Consider the following 20,000-nt stretch of genomic DNA (forward strand, 5'->3'; position numbering starts at 1 on the left):
GAGGGCACTTTGAAAATTGCAAGTAAAACAGCTTGGTACAGTTCTGTAATAATTTTTTCTTGAATAAATGGTAAGATAAACATGTAATTCATTTATTTCTACCTTCTTGTACACTGTCATACAAATGGCAAGCAAACAATCAACTGACAAAAATCCGGCGCTACTTCTGACTCGCCCTGTATATACGAGACGCCCCGTGAACCCGTTGGGTTCCCGTTGTGACAGCGGTTGATTTAAAAAAAAAAGATAGCTCCAGCGAACTATACCGCTGAGGTTGTTTGCATTGATCAAATTCTCCTGAAGAGTACTTGACTGAATCAGGAATTGATTTGAAAAAAAAAAATTGTTGCCCAAATTGAACGAAACTTGATACTGCACACCGCAGGCGAATGGTAAGTAAAGTGGCATTAAAAATTTTGTGCTATCATGTACCATTTTGGCTGTATTTTGGGAACATAAATACATACATACATACATACACACATGCATACGTACGTACATACATTCAAGATGAGAGTGTTTGTGATATATATATATATATATATATATATATATATATATATATATATATATATATATATATATATATGTATGTATGTTGTTGTTCATCGTTCGGCTGCTCCCGTTAGGGGTCGCCACAGCGGATCATCCGTTATGATCCGCATACTGATTTGGCACAGGTTTTACGCCGGATGCCCTTCCTGACGCAACCCTGGTCGCCTCTTACGACACAGGGATCAGGATTTGGGTTTCGTCATGATTCCGGGCTGCTCTACACCCTGCCCAGTGCAGAGCCCCCGTCCTCAAGCGATCCTCCAACCCAAGCCTCCGAGTAGCCGGATTACAGGCGCACGCCACTACGCCCGGTATATATATATAAATATATATATATATATATATATATATATATATATATATATATATATAAATATAGATATATATTTATATATATAAATATATATATATATATATATATATATATATATATATATATATATATATATATATATATATATATATATATATATATATATATATATATATATATATATATATATATATATATGTATATGTATATGTATATGTATATATGTATATATATGTATATGTATATGTATATGTATATGTATATGTATATGTATATGTATATGTATATGTATATGTATATGTATATGTATATGTATATGTATATGTGTATATATGTATGTATATGTATGTATATATATATGTATGTATATGTGTATATGTGTATATATATATATATATATATATGTGTATATGTGTATATATATATATATATATATGTATATATATGTATATACATAAATATTGTTGTGGAATTCCGCCCGTCCGGCGTGCGAACGACTGCGTCTAACCAATAGCGGTCGCTTCGCCCACTGAACGGACAATCCAGTCGTCACTTTCTGGAAGAACGCCAGAAACAAGTCACGGGTGGGTTTTTAATGCCACCACAGCCCAGTCCGTATTCTAACCACGCGAAATAAGGTCAATCGCCGAATATCGATATACCTAAGTACCCGCGCGGGTAACCTACCGAGGGACCGTACCTCGGCGAAGGCCTGCTTGGACACAAACCGCTTAAGCGGTCCGTTCCGTTCTGGGATAACAGAGCGCGTATTATTGCCAGACCTCGCCAGACCCGATTCTATTTATCGGCTATTTAAAAACCAACTATATTCCGAGTGCAAGATGGGGCAGTTCAATGAGGGGATGGACGCAACGAACAGGTTTACATTCACACAAGGACATTTATTATAATAAAGCACGTATGCAATTAAACAAGGCAAAACATTTATGCAATTATACAAGCAACAAAAGAACTACAACCGTCTACTTATTATGTACAGTCACTTGCACTTAATAGCAGTTCCTACTTATGAGACGGGCCCACGGACACATGTACGCACACAAACCCAAGAAATGGTTGCAGAGGCCTTTAATAACGAGCTCCAGCTCTGAGGACAGGTGAGCTGAAACCCAGAGCCTATCTCAAACCTCTCCACCTCATGTGGTCTTCAAGTTGTTCGGACCCGGGCTCCAGTGAGAGCGAGCTGGATCCAATCGCCGAGCCGCGGTCCTTCCCGAGCTCCCGGGAATCCTCCCGTGCTTCTCAACACGTGCTGGTGAGATGAGGCGCCGATCCTTCCTGTCAATGCATCGCTTCGCCGAGGAACCACCTCCCGCGCTTCTCAACACGTGCTGGTGAGACGAGGCGCCGAACCTTCCGGTCGATGTGTCGCTTCCCCGAGGAACCACCTCCACGAAGAGGTCGATGAGTCGCACCAAGCTGGGAACCAAAATGGAGAACAAAGACCTCCACGAACCAAGAAGAAGAAGCCATCACTCGCAGCTCGAGCCGAGCGACCGGCTTAACTTACTTCCAAACAGGGCAGCTTGAAGCAAAAAGCTCTCCCGAGCCAAGCAGAAGCCGAAGCTCATGGAACCGTCAAAGCAAAGAGCCTCCAAAAAGCCTTCTCCCGAGCCAGGCCTCAGCCGAAGCTCACTGAGCCAGCCAAAGCAAAAAGCTTCCGAAGGCCTCAACCCTAACCCAAGCCAAACAGGACCCAAAGGTCTGCTGAACGACTACTCTCTGCCAAAGCAAAAACTCTGCTCTCTGCCGAAGAGAGAGACTACTCTCTGCCGAAGCAAAAAGCTTACTAACCAAGAACAAAGAAAGGATCTCGTCCTTAACCTTCTCCGCCCCCCCCCCTCCTTCACGCCCGGCGTGACTCATGCCCTCGTGGTCCATCCCCCCGCTCAACCACGGGTGGGAGGGAGTTGTTGACATCATGAGTCACGGGACGGCAGGATTCTTCTTCCTCTTCGCAGAAGAGGGGAGGGACGTCTCCATTGTTCGTTCCCTAACTATTGAATCGATCTGCAGCGCATCTAATCGATTTCTGAACATTTAAACAATGAAAGGTGAGCTATCTCGGGAACAAGCACTTATCAACATATCTGACTAAAGGAACCTGTATGTTGTGTGCAATCGAATTCCCAAATTCGTAACAATATGTATGTGTGTGTGTATATACATATATATATATATATATATATATATATATATATATATATATATATATATATATATTGTTGAGGATTCAGTGGTGGTGGGATTCTAACGAGTGCGTCAATCACTGTCGGTAACCAGTTTAGGTTTTTGCACCCTACTCTTGACAGCCAAACGTTTCAGATTCGGCGCCACCCTAACCACCGCCGTCTTAGCATACTCAGGGTTATAATGCCGGCTGGTTCGGCACAGGCCTCGGGTCACGCATCTCGAATCGCGATACCAACGTACCCCTGGACCTTACCAGTTGGGGAAATAGACCCCGGTTACAGACTGGTTTTGTCAGATATCGAGCGAATTCTGCCAGTCTGTAACCATTTTGGTTTTTGTTATCCAAATCGAGCGGATCGTTCCTCGACACGGCACAAATTAATTCAAAGCGGAAACTTCATACGAATCAGCCAGATTTATTGGGGACATCGGGGAACACGACACAAGCAAAACATTCACGACATTGTTATAATTAATCTATAACCCGTTCTTAAGCCGCTGTCACACCTTGACATTTTAGCCAGCGTATGGCAACGTATCAAAATGTATGTAAAACGCTGCCGTACGCTGAACTCTTGATGTTTTTTTTCAGTTTTTGGCGTATTCATAACGAGTTGGACGTATTGGTAACGTAAACAGAACGTTTCAATAACATATAGATAACTTATACCAACGAATGCTTAGCGTGTTGTTGGCGTTCACAACCTATGCCCAATGATAGTCTAACGTATGCATAGCGCGGCAGCGTATCGCCGACGATCACGTGGCGTAGCATATTAAAAGGCTGCCGCTCGACGATTCAAATCATAACCGCACTTGGCATCGAAGTGTCAAGGCCCTGTCACACCTTGACGTTTTAGCCAGTGTATGCCTACGTATGAAAAATTTGCCGAATACGCTGGCACACGTCGAATACGTTATGGGTAAGTTTTGTATACGTTAAGAGCACGCTGAAGCACGCTGGCATACATCGTAGTATGCCAAGCACGTCGACAAATTTTAAGCATGCTCAAAATTTTTAGACTTATGCCAGCGTATGACGCACTCGTTCCGCATACGCTGGCCATAAGTTGTAGGCACGTTATGCGATCATTGACACACGTCGACACACATTTCTTGTGAGTTACTCATATGTCGAAACACGTCGAGGTAATGTTTAGCGTACCCGAAACTTATTTCTAACCTATGAGTAACGTGCTTTGAACCCATGTGTAACGTATCTCCAACGCATGTAGATGTATTTGACGTCTTACGGACGACCACAGAACTTACTGAACGTGTTACTAACTTACAGCTACCGTATAATGTCATATTGGCAGCGTTTAGGGGAATTGGTATATAAAAATGTGGTTCACACAGGAGGAACCCGTCAGTGTTCCAGACTCCACGGTTTTTTTTTTTTTTTTCTTCGGCATGACTGTGATGTTGACACTTCGATTTCTAGTGCAGTTATCATTTAAATCGTTGAGCGGTAGCCTTTTAATTATATTACATTATAACCGCACCAGAAATCGAAGTGCCAACATCACCGTCATGCCGAAGGAAAAAAAAAAAAAAAAACAACAAAAAAGAAACCATGGAGTCTGGAACACTGACGCTAAACATTACCTCGACGTGTTTCGACTTATGAGTAACTTACAAGTAACGTGTGTCAACGATCACATAACGTGCCTACAACACGTTACTCATATGTTAGAAATATGTTTCGGGTATGCTAAACATTACCTCGACGTGTTTTGACTTATGAGTAACTTACAAGTAACATGTGTCGACGTGTGTCAACGATCGCGTAACTTGCCTACAACTTATGGCCAGCGTATGCGGAACTTGTGAGTCATACGCTGGCATACGGCGAAAAATTTTGAGCATGTTAAAATTTGTCGACGAGCTCGGCATACTACGACGTATGCCAGCGTGCTTCAGCGTGCTCAACGTATACAAAACTTACCCATAACGTATTCGACGTGTGCCAGCGTTTTAGACAAATTTTTCATACGTCGGCATACTCTGGCTAAATCGTCAAGGTGTGACAGTGGCTTTAACTCGGGAGCTACGGATTACGGGTTTCGAAGGTAACTCTAACGAGATAAACCTTAGACGACATGCAAACAACACATGGACAGCATGCAGACAAGACACAGAGTACTTGGTGATGTTTCATGGATGAGAGGAAAGTGTCAAAGGCACGAATGTGGCTCGTGACAAGCCGATGTCCATGGATTCGAGCCCCAAGCTCGAGCACGCCGCGTAGCAAGATGGCGGTGCCGTACTCTTTCTTGTCAAGGCACCGCTTGCACATGCCCTCCTCAGCGCGTTCTGACCCCAGGCAATGTTGACGGCACAAGACTGTCAGATCGACGGTGGGTCTCAGCTGGTTTCTCACAAGGTCCAGCATACAAGTCCAGGCCTGGCCTGTTCACTCGACCAGGCCAAATTGAGGCGTTGGGCTCCGCAGGCGGATCGACAAACATGTCGAGCCGTACCGTGAGTCGGGACAGAGGCTCCGTGGTTGGACGCAGGTTGAACCTGTCGATGACCTCCTCTCGAAGCCGACTCCAGACTCATGCAGCAGCCAGGTCCTCTCGAAGCAGATTGCAGCCTAACCCTCAGGTTCAGTTCCTCCCTCGGCAGATTCGACCCTCAGGTTCAGTTCCTCCTACTGCCGATCGCACACTCGACCTCAGGCAGATCCTCTCCCAGCCGATGGCAGACAGACCTCATTCAGTCCCTTCCTCGCCCTTCTTTCGTCTCGCTCTTTATGAAAATCCGATCGCAAATACCCTCATGTAGTTTCTCCTACTGCCGATCACATCACCTCGGCGCTCTAGTCACAGATCCACCCTGCCTTTTCTTCGTTCGCTCACCTCGAAGCCCCCTGGCTCCTCCCCTCAGTTTCACTTCCTGCTCTCGGCCATTCCCTCTCAGCCAACTGGGCGGGGCCTCGTCCGGAGAGGGGAAAGAAGAAGAAGAAGCTCTCGGTACACCACCAATGTACGAACAATAAACATGCATCTTACACCTCCCAACACACATGTAGCGTCCATTTACCGAACAACCTGGCTAAACATGCATTTAATGGGGGGGGGGGGGTCTGTGCTAATCCTATATTTAATAGCATACTAAAGGCCATTTCTGCAACAATATATATATATATATATATATATATAAATATAAACAGGTAGTCGTTGAATTACGACTGCAATTGGTTCCGACTAATCGGTCGTAAGTCGACTTGGTCGTAAGTCGAACAACGTATATTTTACATCAAAAAAAAAATTTTTTTTTTTTGGGGCCACTTTACGTGGTCGTAAAGTGGTCGTAAAGTCGAACAGTCGTAAGTCGCATAGGTCGTAAGTCGACGACTACTTGTATATTTACATACACCCTGCAAAATTTTTCAAACAGGAATTTTGATCCGTGTACATGTTCTGGCACTTGATGGAAAACCATTCAATATTGCCTACCAAAAAGCATTCCAATAATATGTTAAATTTTCTTGATATTTCTGTTTAGTATTTTGCAGCTTGATAAATAAAATGCTTGTCCCGAAATATATGCTTAATTGTGGTAGTGCGATATTTGTATGTTAGATCCCGGGCAACCCTTTTATAGGACGAGTGAGGGATGGGAAAAGGTGAGCTGAAGGGGTGGAGGAGGGGAGCGGAAAGGAAGTGGTGGGGTTTGGTTATAGGAGGCAGGGGTATGGGTGGGAGGAGAGTCCCAGCAATGCTGGGTACCTTTGCTGGTGTGGTGTTTAAATAAAAAATAAACCTCCTCTAGAAGTGGTGGAAGGTGGTGGTACATCGTCATCAGTGAATGTGGGCATATTTATAGATCAGAGGGAAACTTTATAACTTGGCAATCCATTAATACCAGCATCCATTCAATGAATAACATATAATTTCACTTCTAAGGTAACACTTTTACAATGCCTCTTAGCCAATCTACAGTACAGTGCAGGACATTTATTTATGTGAAGCAAAGTAGAGTAGTTCTTTCAGTGATTTTGGGATCTCCTGCTTTGGTACTTTAGCAATGTAATTTGAGGTGTTTATGGATCTTCTAGGTTCTGAAAACGCTCAAGAATAAAAGTAAAGGCTTTTAAAACGATGTAAGTGTCAGTTGAGTCGATGAATATCGTGAAGTGTTACTAATAACGTTACGATGTTTTTGTGAAATGACACAAAAAGGGGTGACGTAAACCGGGGTATTGCTGTATTTTGGTGACCAAACTTGCAAAAGGTGAGTTTGGAAAGATGGTTAATTTGAACTTGCCAGTACTTCTTCCGAGCAACCATTACTTCCTTAAAATCATCCATTTTGTCAAACGACGCCATTGCATATTTGTTATCCCCATGCTTTTTGAAAAAAGTTGGGGGATATTGCAATAGGTTCTGTCTGTTCATCCGTCACGCTATCTCCTCTTAAAAAGTTGCTCAGAAACGCACCAATCTTGGTAGTTATGACCAGCACATGGAAAGAAGGTGTAAGTAGTATAACTGTTGTTCCCTGCCCACTGTGGCCCTGTGGTGGGGTAAGAAGGTCAAATATCAAAAAATGCAATTACGGGCTCATTTTGAAACATTTTTGAATGAAACTTTGTAGATGTAATCAACATTGGGGGATGCATGACATATGGAACAATTTTTTTGGATTTGACACCCTGGTTAATACCCCAAGGGTGGGGACTTTGGGTCACTGGGGTCAAAATGGAAATTTTTTGAAACTCAATATATTTTTATATTGGGTCATTCCTGGTGGAACCTTTTACCATCTTTTAACTTTGCTTAAGATTGTAAGTGTGTGGATTTGCGATGGCATGTCATCGACTTTGCTCTAGTTTTTATCTCACCTGGAACGTAGTTCTGGGGAGCTTATTGGGTGGTGCTTCGTCCGTCTGTCTGTCATTCCGTCGTCCGTCCGTAAACACTTGCAACTTCTTCTCCCAAACTGCTGATGGGATTATGCCCAAATTTGGCTAAAATTATATTTGGTATGTTGCAACTCAACTTTGTTCACAGCATTGAAAAAATATCTTCTTCTTCTTCTTCTTCTTCTTCTTTCGGCTGCTCCCGTTTGGGGTCGCCACAGCGAATCATCCGTCTGATCCGCATAGTGATTTGGCACATGTTTTACGCCGGATGCCCTTCCTGACGCAACCCTGGTCGCCTCTTATGACACAGGGATATGGTACACCTATTTTAACCGGGGTATACACCGGCCCAGTATACTGGTACTCATTTCGCCGACCTCGGAAGGATGACAGGCTGAGTCAACCCCCTGGTGTATTAATTCAGTGGCCCAATGGGGTTTGAACTCAGGACCTTTTGGATCCCAAGCCGCGGCCCTAACCACTGCGCCAACACCAGGCTACAGCATTGATATATATATATATATATATATATATATATATATATATATATATATATATATATATATATATATATATATATATATATATATATATATATATATATATATATATATATATATATATATATATATATATATATATATATATATATATATATATATATGTCCATGGATTCGAGCCCCAAGCTCGAGCACGCCGCGTAGCAAGATGGCGGCGCCGTACTCTTAACTGGAACAATAAATCCCCATTACATCCATGTAATATATTGTTGTGGTTACCAGATTCGCAAACCACCATTCAGGTCCCTTAGGTGAGGTATCTCGGTAAGTGCATGTGTAGTTAGGCCCAAACCCGTTGTCTAGTGGGAATACATGTCATTTATACGTGCTGCGACTCTTCAGGATAGCCGTTTTTCTTTTACTATCTTTATTTTGGACCAACCGCTATGATTACCACCACAACCACAACATCAACCACCAACCACAACGCCGCTTCACCACAACCGCCACGACCTTCCCGTCACACCTCGCAACCGTAGCATCGCCACCGTTCTTGCCCCGCTGTGGGTACCGGTGTTGGACTCATGCAGAACGCGCGTCGAACAGCGTGTACAAAATCACGGATTTTGTGCTTCAAAAACGGATCAAAAACGACACACGCCCACTTTTTGCCGTCCAATCGGTGAGCGAGGGACGATTTGGCCCCGCCTCCAGAACGATCGATATATGCAAATTTGTGGATCAAAAAGCCTTCACGCCCACTTTTTCTCGGGCCAATGGGGAGCGAGGTGAAAGGTCAAAGGGAGGGGGTCAAAGGCGAAGTTACGGGGGGGATAAAAGGACGGTGTTCGTCAGTCCCAGAGAGTCGCAAACGAGAACGAGAAGGAGTCGAGAACGAGAAGGAGTCGGAACGGAGGGGACGAGTGTGGAAGACTGGAGCCCGAAGCCTGCAGTGGCTGGAGAAGCTGAAGAGAGTCGGACGAGGGGGTGCTCGCGTCGGTGCCAGGAGCTGCACGCCCGAGGGAGGCCGGCAGCGCGACCTGGCCGAGGTGGAGACGCACACCAGGGATAATAAAGATCCTCTATACCCCGAGCATCAGCAACCCCCCTCCTGTTTCCCCCCGCGCTGAGATAGTGCGACCAAGGGGGCCCCGTTCCCACCCCCTGCCAGGCACTGTCCACGAGGCCCGCGGGTTGCGGGGCCATCGCCGCTCCGCGTCTCATCACCAGACGGGTAGGCCCGACCCGGTCTCGGCCTCAGGCCTGCCTCATTCTTGAGGGTATATTTTTTCCTTGGTTTTGGGTATGTGTTGTCGGCGCCGTCTGTGAAGTAGAATTGTATAAGTGTTGCCGTGTGTTCGGTAGTCGGTATTAGCTCTGCACTGTGTTTTCACTTTTATGTTTGCTTTTTGTGTAAATGGAATTGTGTTTTCTTTTTTTTGTGTGCATTTGGTGGAATTGTATTTGTGTGCTTCCCGTGTGCCGCGAATAAATGTGCTTTATTGTTGAACTGTTTCCCGCTTCGCTTCGTCTTTTCCTCCATTGAATCCCCATCTTGCTTCACGTAAAGGGTTGGTAGTGGGCTGAATACGCCCGATAATTAATCGAACCGTCGAGGTCGACGATAACACCGCTCGGTTATTCTGATAGTACGGAACGGGTCGCTTAAGTGGCCCGTGTCCGAAGTCGACCTGCGGCGAGGTGCGATCGCCCGGTCTACCCTCCGCGTGGGTACTTAGGTAGTTCGAATTTGGCGAGCAACCCTATCCCACGCGGGGGCTGATTGGCTCGATCGCGGTGAGACCGAAAGGTCCACCCGTGACTGGTTCCCGGCGTTAGTCCGAGAGGGTCACGACTGGATTGTCCGTCCGGTGGGCGACGTGCCGCGATTCGAGTTACGTGGCCGTCGCACGCCGGCGGGCGCGAAAACCGCGACACTGGTGTCAGGTCGTGCGATACAAATTCATCGCCCTCCTCGCGGCACTGGTATCGGAGAACAGGAAAACGGGCTCTCCTGTCTCCGGCTAAATTCACGGGAATCGGTCCAGGGGTGAGAGAAGCGACCCCCGATTCCCTCCAAATTACGAGCGAGCAAATTAACCCTTCACGAGAAGCAAGATGGCGTCTCAAGGCGAGCGGGAGCCGGGGGTATTAGAAATGTATATGTGTAATAATGTAGAGTCCATGGCCCAGGATGGAATCCCCGAGCAGGAAATGTTGATTGTGCAGGAACACGGACTCGCCCAACTGAACCCAGGGCCCGAGGTGGGTGCGGCAGCAGCCGCGGTGTATGACACCTCCCCCCCCCTCTCCACCAAGACCCTTCCCCGATCCTGGCCGAATCGGCTCACCCAAGCGCACCCGACATGGCCCAGCTATTCGCCATGCTGGCAAAAATGGATACAAATATGAACGAAGTGAAAACGAAGATGGATACATTCACAAACGAAATAAAACGCATGAAAACTAAAATGGAAACAAACATGAAGGAAGAAATGAAAGAGCTGCGGGGTGTGACGCAGAGCATGGGCCGAAGCCTGCAGGCGGGCATGAAGGCAGTAACCGCGGAGCTCAAAATGGCGACTCCACGTGCGGGAGCGAACGAGCTGGGAGGGAGTGCAACGGCTGTCGGGCCCGCGGTGGAGGCGGGTAAGGAAAAAATAATTCGGGGGACGTGTTGGGCGAGGGTCGTGACGGAAAAAGTGACGGTAACTGAGAGGGAAAAACTAATTGGGGTGACGGAGACGTGCACGAGGGAGATAACAAGGGAAGAGACGGAAATAATAGTTGAGACAAGGGAGGTAAAGGGTGAAGAGGTGACTGAGTTGGCAGAGACACGGGAGATGGGAACGATAGAGGGAAGACTACACGATGAAGACGGGGTAAGTGACGCGCACACACACACGGAGGTAGTGGAGGATAATGGGGGTGAGCTCGCGGAGCGTGTAGGGACCCGGTGCGAGCACCTGGATGGCCTCCTCCAGGAACGAGGGGAGGGAGTATGCCCCCTTGAGGTGAGTCACGACCAGGTGAGTTCGGTCGTGCTTTGCGAGGTTGAGAGGAGGAGTGCTGTGGACGGGTGCACGGAGAGCTTGGGGGGTATAGAGGCCCCGGAGACCCTTGTGGGGACACGAATCCCCAGTGTGGTTGTCCCTGTGTGTGTGGTGCAAGGTGTGAGGGCGTCCCCGTGTGTGGAAGCGACCCCGTGTGTGAGTGGTGTGGTGGCGATGGTGCCGGAGTGCGTGCTTCCCAGCACGCCGTGTGTGGATGAGGCACCGTGTGTGAGAGAGGCCGTGTGTGTGGATGAAACGGCCAGTATGAATGAGGCACCACGTGTGAGTGGTGTGGTGGCGATGTTGCCGGAGTACGTGCTTCCCAGCACACCGTGTGTGGATGAGGCACGGAGTGTGAGTGAGGCACCGCGGGTTAGTGCCCCCGCGTGTGTGGGTGAGGCACCGTGTGTGGATGAGGAACCGCGGTTGAGTGCCCCCGCGTGTATGAGTGAGGCACGGTGTGTGGATGAGGCACAGCGGTTGAGTGCCCCCGCGTGTGTGGATGAGGCACGGAGTGCGAGTGAGGCACCGCGGGTGAGTGCCCCCGCACGCGTGAGTGAACGGCCGTGTACAAGGTCGCTGTGTGCAAGGGAGACCGTGTGTGTGAGAGAGCGGTATGTGAGGGAGATGTCGGTTGGCATGCGGGAGCACGCAGCCGCGTCTCCCGGTGTGAATGTGATGGAGTGGACTGTGTGCGTCGTAACACGCAGGTGTGCGTGGGTCGAATGGAGACGGAGACGGCGACATGGGAGAAACGAAAGCCGGGTAGCGGCTGTAGTTGTTTCGAGGACCGTGCCGGGTTCACCCAGCAGTGAGCACGCGGTTCGTGCTGTGCAACGCACGAGACCGGCACGTGCTCGCTTGCGAGAGTGAAGTCCCGGTCTGGAAACGCACGCGGTGGATTTGCCGATCCCGCGGACGGACAAAGTTTAGGCAGGTAAATGGATTTGGACCGGACGGGTTCTCCACGCGATCGTGTGTGTTCAGCTCCAACGGGCAAAGCACATGTGTTCGCGTGGGAAACCCCTCGAGACGTGGGGCTTGTGTTTTTTTTTGCGCACGGTGACGTCATGGCTGCACGTGTGGTTGGAATCCGGCAGGAGGGGTATCTCTGCCGGATGGTCCCGTCCAAGGAGGGACGAGGAACACGTGCAGCTGCATGACGTCACGGGCAGGTGCAAAGTGCGCGAGCTCTGAGTTGCCGCGCTGGTGCTGCGCATGTAAAAAAAAGAAAAAAGAAAAAGCAGGCCTCACTTTCGGGTGTACAGGATTCCTGGGCAAGGGGTGAAAGACCCCCTTACCCTGGGCACAGGATGGAAACTAGTTAGGGGGAAGGGTTAGCTTAGCTAGACCGACTTCATGGGGCAGGGGTAAGTCCTCATGGAGTCCGTGGAATGGATTAGTTAGAGGGATTGTAGCCAGATTTAGGTGGGGAAATAAAATGATTATTTGGAGACCGTGACAGACTGGTGGATGTGTAGAGTTGACGTAGTTTAGCTACGTAGTGTTAAAAGGAACGTGCTGTAGTTTAAGGGACGACGTGGGAGCACGAGTTAGTTAGGGGATGTAGTTAGGAGGATGGCAGAGTTCAGTGGTGTGTGTGTTGAAGAGTTGGTGAGTTGTGAGGCATGTGCTTGGTGAGTGAGTGTGGCCAGCGGGGTCTGTGTGTGTGGAGTGAATGGGGAATGCATGGTGCGATGAGTGATTGGGGGGAGGAGTGACTCCCGCCCAAGGGACCCCGGGGTCAGTGTAGATTGAGTTAGCTGGGTTAGTCAAATTGTAAAAATGGAGGTCGTTTTGTTGTTGGTGGGAAAGTAGGCTCGAGACCCATTTGGAGGGGTGCAGGAGCCCTGTTGACGGGCTTGGGAGCGTGGCTGCGAAAGGTGAGTATCGCTGAGTGGGTACCCCGGGCACCAGGCTAGTCGGCCGTGGTAGGCCATGGGCCCATGGGGGGCCGGGATAGAGTAGTGGGCAGGGGTGCGCCTGCTTGGTGCGGGGGCCCGGGGCGCCATTAGCCGCGTGGGCAGTGTTGTGGGCACGGGTGACCCTCGGAAAGGGGCCCGGGAGGCCGGCCTGCCACGTGTGCGTTTCAGGGGAGGTGCCATGGGGGGCACTCCCCGGTGTTAGGGAGCTGGTAGGCTCGGAGGCAGTGTAGTGCCCGGGGGTGCCATAGCGGGAGATTCGGCAGAGGGTCGTGCCTGCCTAAGGGAGCCACGTGTCCCAGCCAGGAGACCGTGTGAGGGCACGGAGAGAAAATTGGGGGGCGAGGCCCGAAATTGTGAGGACACCAACACAGGCGACGGGAATCTGGGTTATTAGAACCAATACTTTAAGCGAGAGGCGCTTGTTGAAAGCCCCGGGGTAGTTTAACAGTTAAATGGTTAGGGTAGATTAGGAGATGTACCCCTCCGCACCATCCATCCCCTCGCTGTCGTTGTGGGCCGCTGGACCCACTTGGTGTTAAGATCGCCGAACTCTGGGGAGGCCATTCTGAGGCTTCGTTGGGCCTCGGCACAGGACGTTAGCTCTCCCTTATTCCCCTCCGGGAAGGGAACGTAGGGGTTGGGAGTAGGCTAGGTGACAGAATAGGTTAGCCGAACAAGGACGATAAAGGGGGTTAGGGGACGATTTATAGTGGGGAAGTAAAAATAAAAACAATAAAAAAATAAGTTGGGGCTAAATTGGGGTTTGACAAATTAAGGGAGTGGGTATGTACAGTGACAGGCAAAGGCGATAGGTGGGAGGGAGACAGGTAGGTAGGTCCGAGCCCGCCTTCCAGTGGCCAGCACCACCGCACTCCCTCCACCAACCTCCACTGAACGGCAAAGGCTAGCCAACTCCATCGGCTGGCCGTGTTTTTCTTCGAGGCGGAGGCCGGCCAACTTCATCGGCAGCTGTTGTTTTGCTGCAAGGCCTGTGCCATCGGCTGGCCGTGTTTTGCTTCAAGGCCTGTGCCGGCCACTTCATCTGCAGCGGTGGTACTTCAAGGCCTGTGCCGGCCAGTTCATCTGCCGGCTGTGTTTGCCTGCAGCGGCCTTCTTCTGCGGGCTGTGTTTGCCTGCTCACCTTTGCCATGCCATGCCCACTGCCCACGTTCACCAGCCCCGTTCAATTTTTGCTTTGCCCCCCCCCCCTGTTCATTTCCATGTGCGCCAGGATCAAGGCAACAGTTTGCAAGCTGCGAGAACTGCCCTGTTGGCAGCTACAACACGGGCCTGCAGTGGCGGCCCGTGCACCGTGTTTGTGTTCATCCATCCATTCGTTGTGCTCATAGCGTGTGCCACTTGAGCTGGCACGGAGACTGCGTTTGTGCAGCCCAAGCACCGTTGTGGTTCACTGAGTTCAGTTCAAAAGGGAAGGCCTTGGACTGCGTGTGAGCAGCCAGCCACGTTCCCTGTCACCTGCATTGTTTGAGCCAGAGACTGCATGCGGGCAGCCTGGCTCCCTGCTAACTGCTTTCTTTTTGCAGAGTCAATGATCCTGGGCCATGGTTTAGTGTAAAATTTGTAAGTTAAGGTTAAGATGTACTGTAAATATGAGTGCGCCCCCGGCATGTCTGTCTAGCGCCGGCAATTTTATTTAAGTCGTCCGTGTGAGTGAGTTTGTTTAGATAGTTACGCAGCCCTTAGGTTATTTATTTTGGGGACACGAATACCATGAATGTCGCACTCAGGGATCCGTAGGTAAAATGTACTAGGGGAAAACTACACATGATGGCACACGAAAATTTGACGACTCGGGACGAGTCTGTAAAAAGGGAAGGGGGTAGTGTTGTGGTTACCAGATTCGCAAACCACCATTCAGGTCCCTTAGGTGAGGTATCTCGGTAAGTGCATGTGTAGTTAGGCCCAAACCCGTTGTCTAGTGGGAATACATGTCATTTATACGTGCTGCGACTCTTCAGGATAGCCGTTTTTCTTTTACTATCTTTATTTTGGACCAACCGCTATGATTACCACCACAACCACAACATCAACCACCAACCACAACGCCGCTTCACCACAACCGCCACGACCTTCCCGTCACACCTCGCAACCGTAGCATCGCCACCGTTCTTGCCCCGCTGTGGGTACCGGTGTTGGACTCATGCAGAACGCGCGTCGAACAGCGTGTACAAAATCACGGATTTTGTGCTTCAAAAACGGATCAAAAACGACACACGCCCACTTTTTGCCGTCCAATCGGTGAGCGAGGGACGATTTGGCCCCGCCTCCAGAACGATCGATATATGCAAATTTGTGGATCAAAAAGCCTTCACGCCCACTTTTTCTCGGGCCAATGGGGAGCGAGGTGAAAGGTCAAAGGGAGGGGGTCAAAGGCGAAGTTACGGGGGGGATAAAAGGACGGTGTTCGTCAGTCCCAGAGAGTCGCGAACGAGAAGGAGTCGAGAACGAGAAGGAGTCGGAACGGAGGGGACGAGTGTGGAAGACTGGAGCCCGAAGCCTGCAGTGGCTGGAGAAGCTGAAGAGAGTCGGACGAGGGGGTGCTCGCGTCGGTGCCAGGAGCTGCACGCCCGAGGGAGGCCGGCAGCGCGACCTGGCCGAGGTGGAGACGCACACCAGGGATAATAAAGATCCTCTATACCCCGAGCATCAGCAACCCCCTCCTGTTTCCCCCTGCGCTGAGATAGTGCGACCAAGGGGGCCCCGTTCCCACCCCCTGCCAGGCACTGTCCACGAGGCCCGCGGGTTGCGGGGCCATCGCCGCTCCGCGTCTCATCACCAGACGGGTAGGCCCGACCCGGTCTCGGCCTCAGGCCTGCCTCATTCTTGAGGGTATATTTTTTCCTTGGTTTTGGGTATGTGTTGTCGGCGCCGTCTGTGAAGTAGAATTGTATAAGTGTTGCCGTGTGCTCGGTAGTCGGTATTAGCTCTGCACTGTGTTTTCACTTTTATGTTGTCTTTTTGTGTAAATGGAATTGTGTTTTCTTTTTTTTGTGTGCATTTGGTGGAATTGTATTTGTGTGCTTCCCGTGTGCCGCGAATAAATGTGCTTTATTGTTGAACTGTTTCCCGCTTCGCTTCGTCTTTTCCTCCATTGAATCCCCATCTTGCTTCACGTAAAGGGTTGGTAGTGGGCTGAATACGCCCGATAATTAATCGAACCGTCGAGGTCGACGATAACACCGCTCGGTTATTCTGATAGTACGGAACGGGTCGCTTAAGTGGCCCGTGTCCGAAGTCGACCTGCGGCGAGGTGCGATCGCCCGGTCTACCCTCCGCGTGGGTACTTAGGTAGTTCGAATTTGGCGAGCAACCCTATCCCACGCGGGGGCTGATTGGCTCGATCGCGGTGAGACCGAAAGGTCCACCCGTGACTGGTTCCCGGCGTTAGTCCGAGAGGGTCACGACTGGATTGTCCGTCCGGTGGGCGACGTGCCGCGATTCGAGTTACGTGGCCGTCGCACGCCGGCGGGCGCGAAAACCGCGACAATATATATATATTTTCATATATATATCGGGATCGAAGGGGTTCCCCAGGGGGGGTCAAGTGAGTCCAGGTTTGACCCTCCAAAAATAGGTATTTGCTGTTTCCCCCAAAACTCCACACCCAATTTTGATGAAACTTGACCACAGTCTTCATCACCCGAGATGTACCAAAATTTGGTCACGGCATTAAGAAAATCAAGGTCCAAGGAGTTGTACTGTGGGGGTCAAAGTGGGTCCAGGTTTGACCCCCCTCTCCCCCCAAAAAAGAAGTAAATAGGTATTTACTTTCTTTTCAGAAACTACACACACAATTCCAATGAAACTTGACCACAACCTTCATCACTCGTGATGTTCTAATGTTTGTTCATGGCATTAAAATATAAATCTTGGTCTAAAGTGGTCTAAGGTGGGTTTGAGTACTGTTGCTCCTGATCCAGGTGAGGTTTAGGACCCATGGTCCTATTTTTTAATTTTTTTTAATAGATTGGTATATGTGCTTGAATAATATTATTTCACTCTAAAGTATTCTTGCCAATTTACAATATACTCGTAGTTGAAACAAACCGGGCAGCGATTTACTTCATTAATTTTTTTTGCCAGTTACGATTTTTTTGTTCAAAAATGGAAAGAGTGATGACATTTTGAATTGCTGAGGACTGAAGGGAGAATGAACACACCAGCTTTGTTTTTTTTCATAATTTTATTGCTTTTATCCACTGTCTTTATGCCCATGTTTCCCCCACTGCCCCATAGATTTTCTGGGGCCTTGATGGCATATGGTAACATCAAGTTGGTGAAAGGTTGTGGTGACATACTTGATGATCAGGGAGTTGTGCACATGGACATCCAAGCTGACTTTGTCATTTTTAACCCAAAATGTGATGACAAGCTCATGGTACATACTGCTTGCTTTTAGCACCCACAGCCTTAGCTTTATACAATCAATCATCATTTACATTATGCAGATCGCAGCAGAGATAGTCATGAACCTTTTCTATTTTATACTTTTTTTTATACCCACATTAGGTAAGTGTGACCTCGAGAAAACTCTTACATTAGTGATGATGCAGATGCTAACTTGTCCCATGTAACTTTAGATTTTAATAGTCCAAGTGTATCGACAGTTTCCTCACAAAATAACCAAATATTTATATTTTGGTGTACAGTGAACATTTGGACAAGTATCCCCAGTTTCTGAACACAATGTGTTCTTGTAGATGTGTTTGTAAGCTGAATGTTCGTTAACTGGAACAATAAATCCCCATTACATCCATGTAATAAGTGATTAATTGGTTCCCGAACACGAATTAAACTGTTTTTTTTAATGTTCTTTTTTTAACTTAAAAACTTTACCAAATGCACATTTTAAATTAAAAAAAAAATCAATAAATTAAAGTAAATTGAATATGCATAGTAGGACTGATGAGGATAACAATCTCGTTGGAGAGGTGTATGATGAAGCAGGTTGACCGCTGTCTCTTGTGCGAGTAAGGAATCTCTCTTGTGTGAAATGGTGGAAGTGTGTTGGAGCAAAGCCTGTGTGAATGAGGTATGAATGGGTAATTAAGTCTGAGGTCCAATTTCCTTCTTTCAGCGCTTGTTGCGGTATGTTCAAAATGGTGGTGTTCGTGTGAATGGATCGAGTGCTGGAAAGACTGAAACATGGTTATAAAGTATAATGTTTGTATGAACGGATGTTCATGGGTTCCCCACTCCACCATCCCCCCACAATCCCCCATCAACCACCCCCCCACCCATCCCCTCTCCCTCCTCCACTGGGGCGGTACATTGACATCTCACGGACACGGACACAAATGGCGTCCGGGCAAGGTATGAAACAAGATGATCCCGTAACATACAAGACACCTGGTCAACCTGCGATGGGACAAAGCATTCGTCGACCATTTTGCCCATGATGTCCGAGTGTGGCTGGGTGGTGTCTGTGCTATCTAGCGATGACGGTTATTTATGTTCGAGTAATATCTAAATCAATTTATCAATACAAAACCCTTCCCTTGTAAACTGTCATTTCATCTTCATCAACACCTCCATCTTCACTTCTGCTGCCTTTGTCTGAATCGCTCGCACGAGGCTCAAAACAATACGGCTCCACAATCCCCCGAAATCATTTCCATCACGAATTCTATCTCTAAACATTTCTTCAAAATCCCAAAGATCACTTTCAACATACTGAGAACCATCAGTGTTACTAATGATTGTGGAATCGGTATCAGAATCTGAGCTCGACATCCACTGTTTCTCGATGTAAACCCACTGTTCAGATGAAGGTGAGTTCATGGTGTGACGTCACTGGCAAAATTGAAAATCGACACTCGGGCTTTTTCCAACACTTTGTGATTGACAACAAAATTTTTTAAAACATAACTCCCTTCGAATTAGATCTTGACTAATGATTTTTAATGGTTTTCAGGGAAAAATATAAACATTTTGCATTTGGGGTCCCCTTTTAACTTCCTTCTGATGGACGGCACACACGCTGATAAATTGCTTTGCATGTGAAACACCAGAGTGAAGGTTTCTAGCTTGATTTAGATTTGAACCCAAACTGGACAGCTCAATGTTGAGTGCACATCAGCCATCCTGCCAGCCACAACTCAAGAGCAACACTTTGAGATTTTTCTTTACTCTCAACCATCTTCATCTTCATCCTCCCAATCTCATTTTCTTTACATGGCTCAATGTGTTCATCAACTTGCATTGTGTTGCTTACCCCTCTGTCTCACCCCTGCCCCCGTTCTGTCTGCATTATGTCCCCCCCCCCCACATATTTCCACAGGGTGCTCAAGATCACCGCTCACCTTCCTTCTTTCATTCCTTTTTTCCTTCCTAAAGAACAAACTCCCACACTCACTTCAATCCCACTCTTCCCTCCAGGTCTTCAAAACAGCTCTTCACCACCATCTCTTCCCCCATCCAAAACCACGATCTTTTCTACCCCTGTTAATCCACCACAAACCCACCTCCTTCAAATTCCCTGCTTTCCTTCCTGAAAATTCCTGTAATGTCCATCTTGTATACCCTGTCTACACCGCCCCCATCCCT

General features: G+C 48.1%; 1 protein-coding gene across 2 annotated transcripts in view; it reads left to right on the forward strand.

The window, feature by feature from the left end:
- POLR1F (RNA polymerase I subunit F) overlaps positions 1–20,000 on the forward strand; it is an 89,056-nt gene that overhangs the window by 46,518 nt on the left and 22,538 nt on the right. For both annotated transcript variants that reach the window (XM_085892265.1, XM_085892266.1), the window contains one exon: positions 17,691–17,832. In XM_085892265.1, coding sequence (XP_085748391.1) covers positions 17,691–17,832 — 142 coding nt within the window. The remainder of the gene's footprint in view (positions 1–17,690; positions 17,833–20,000) is intronic.

The sequence above is a fragment of the Eptatretus burgeri genome, chromosome 8 (assembly GCF_056783735.1).
Source record: "Eptatretus burgeri isolate ZD-2024b chromosome 8, Ebu_testis_v1, whole genome shotgun sequence".
NCBI classification, from domain to species: Eukaryota; Metazoa; Chordata; class Myxini; order Myxiniformes; family Myxinidae; genus Eptatretus; species Eptatretus burgeri.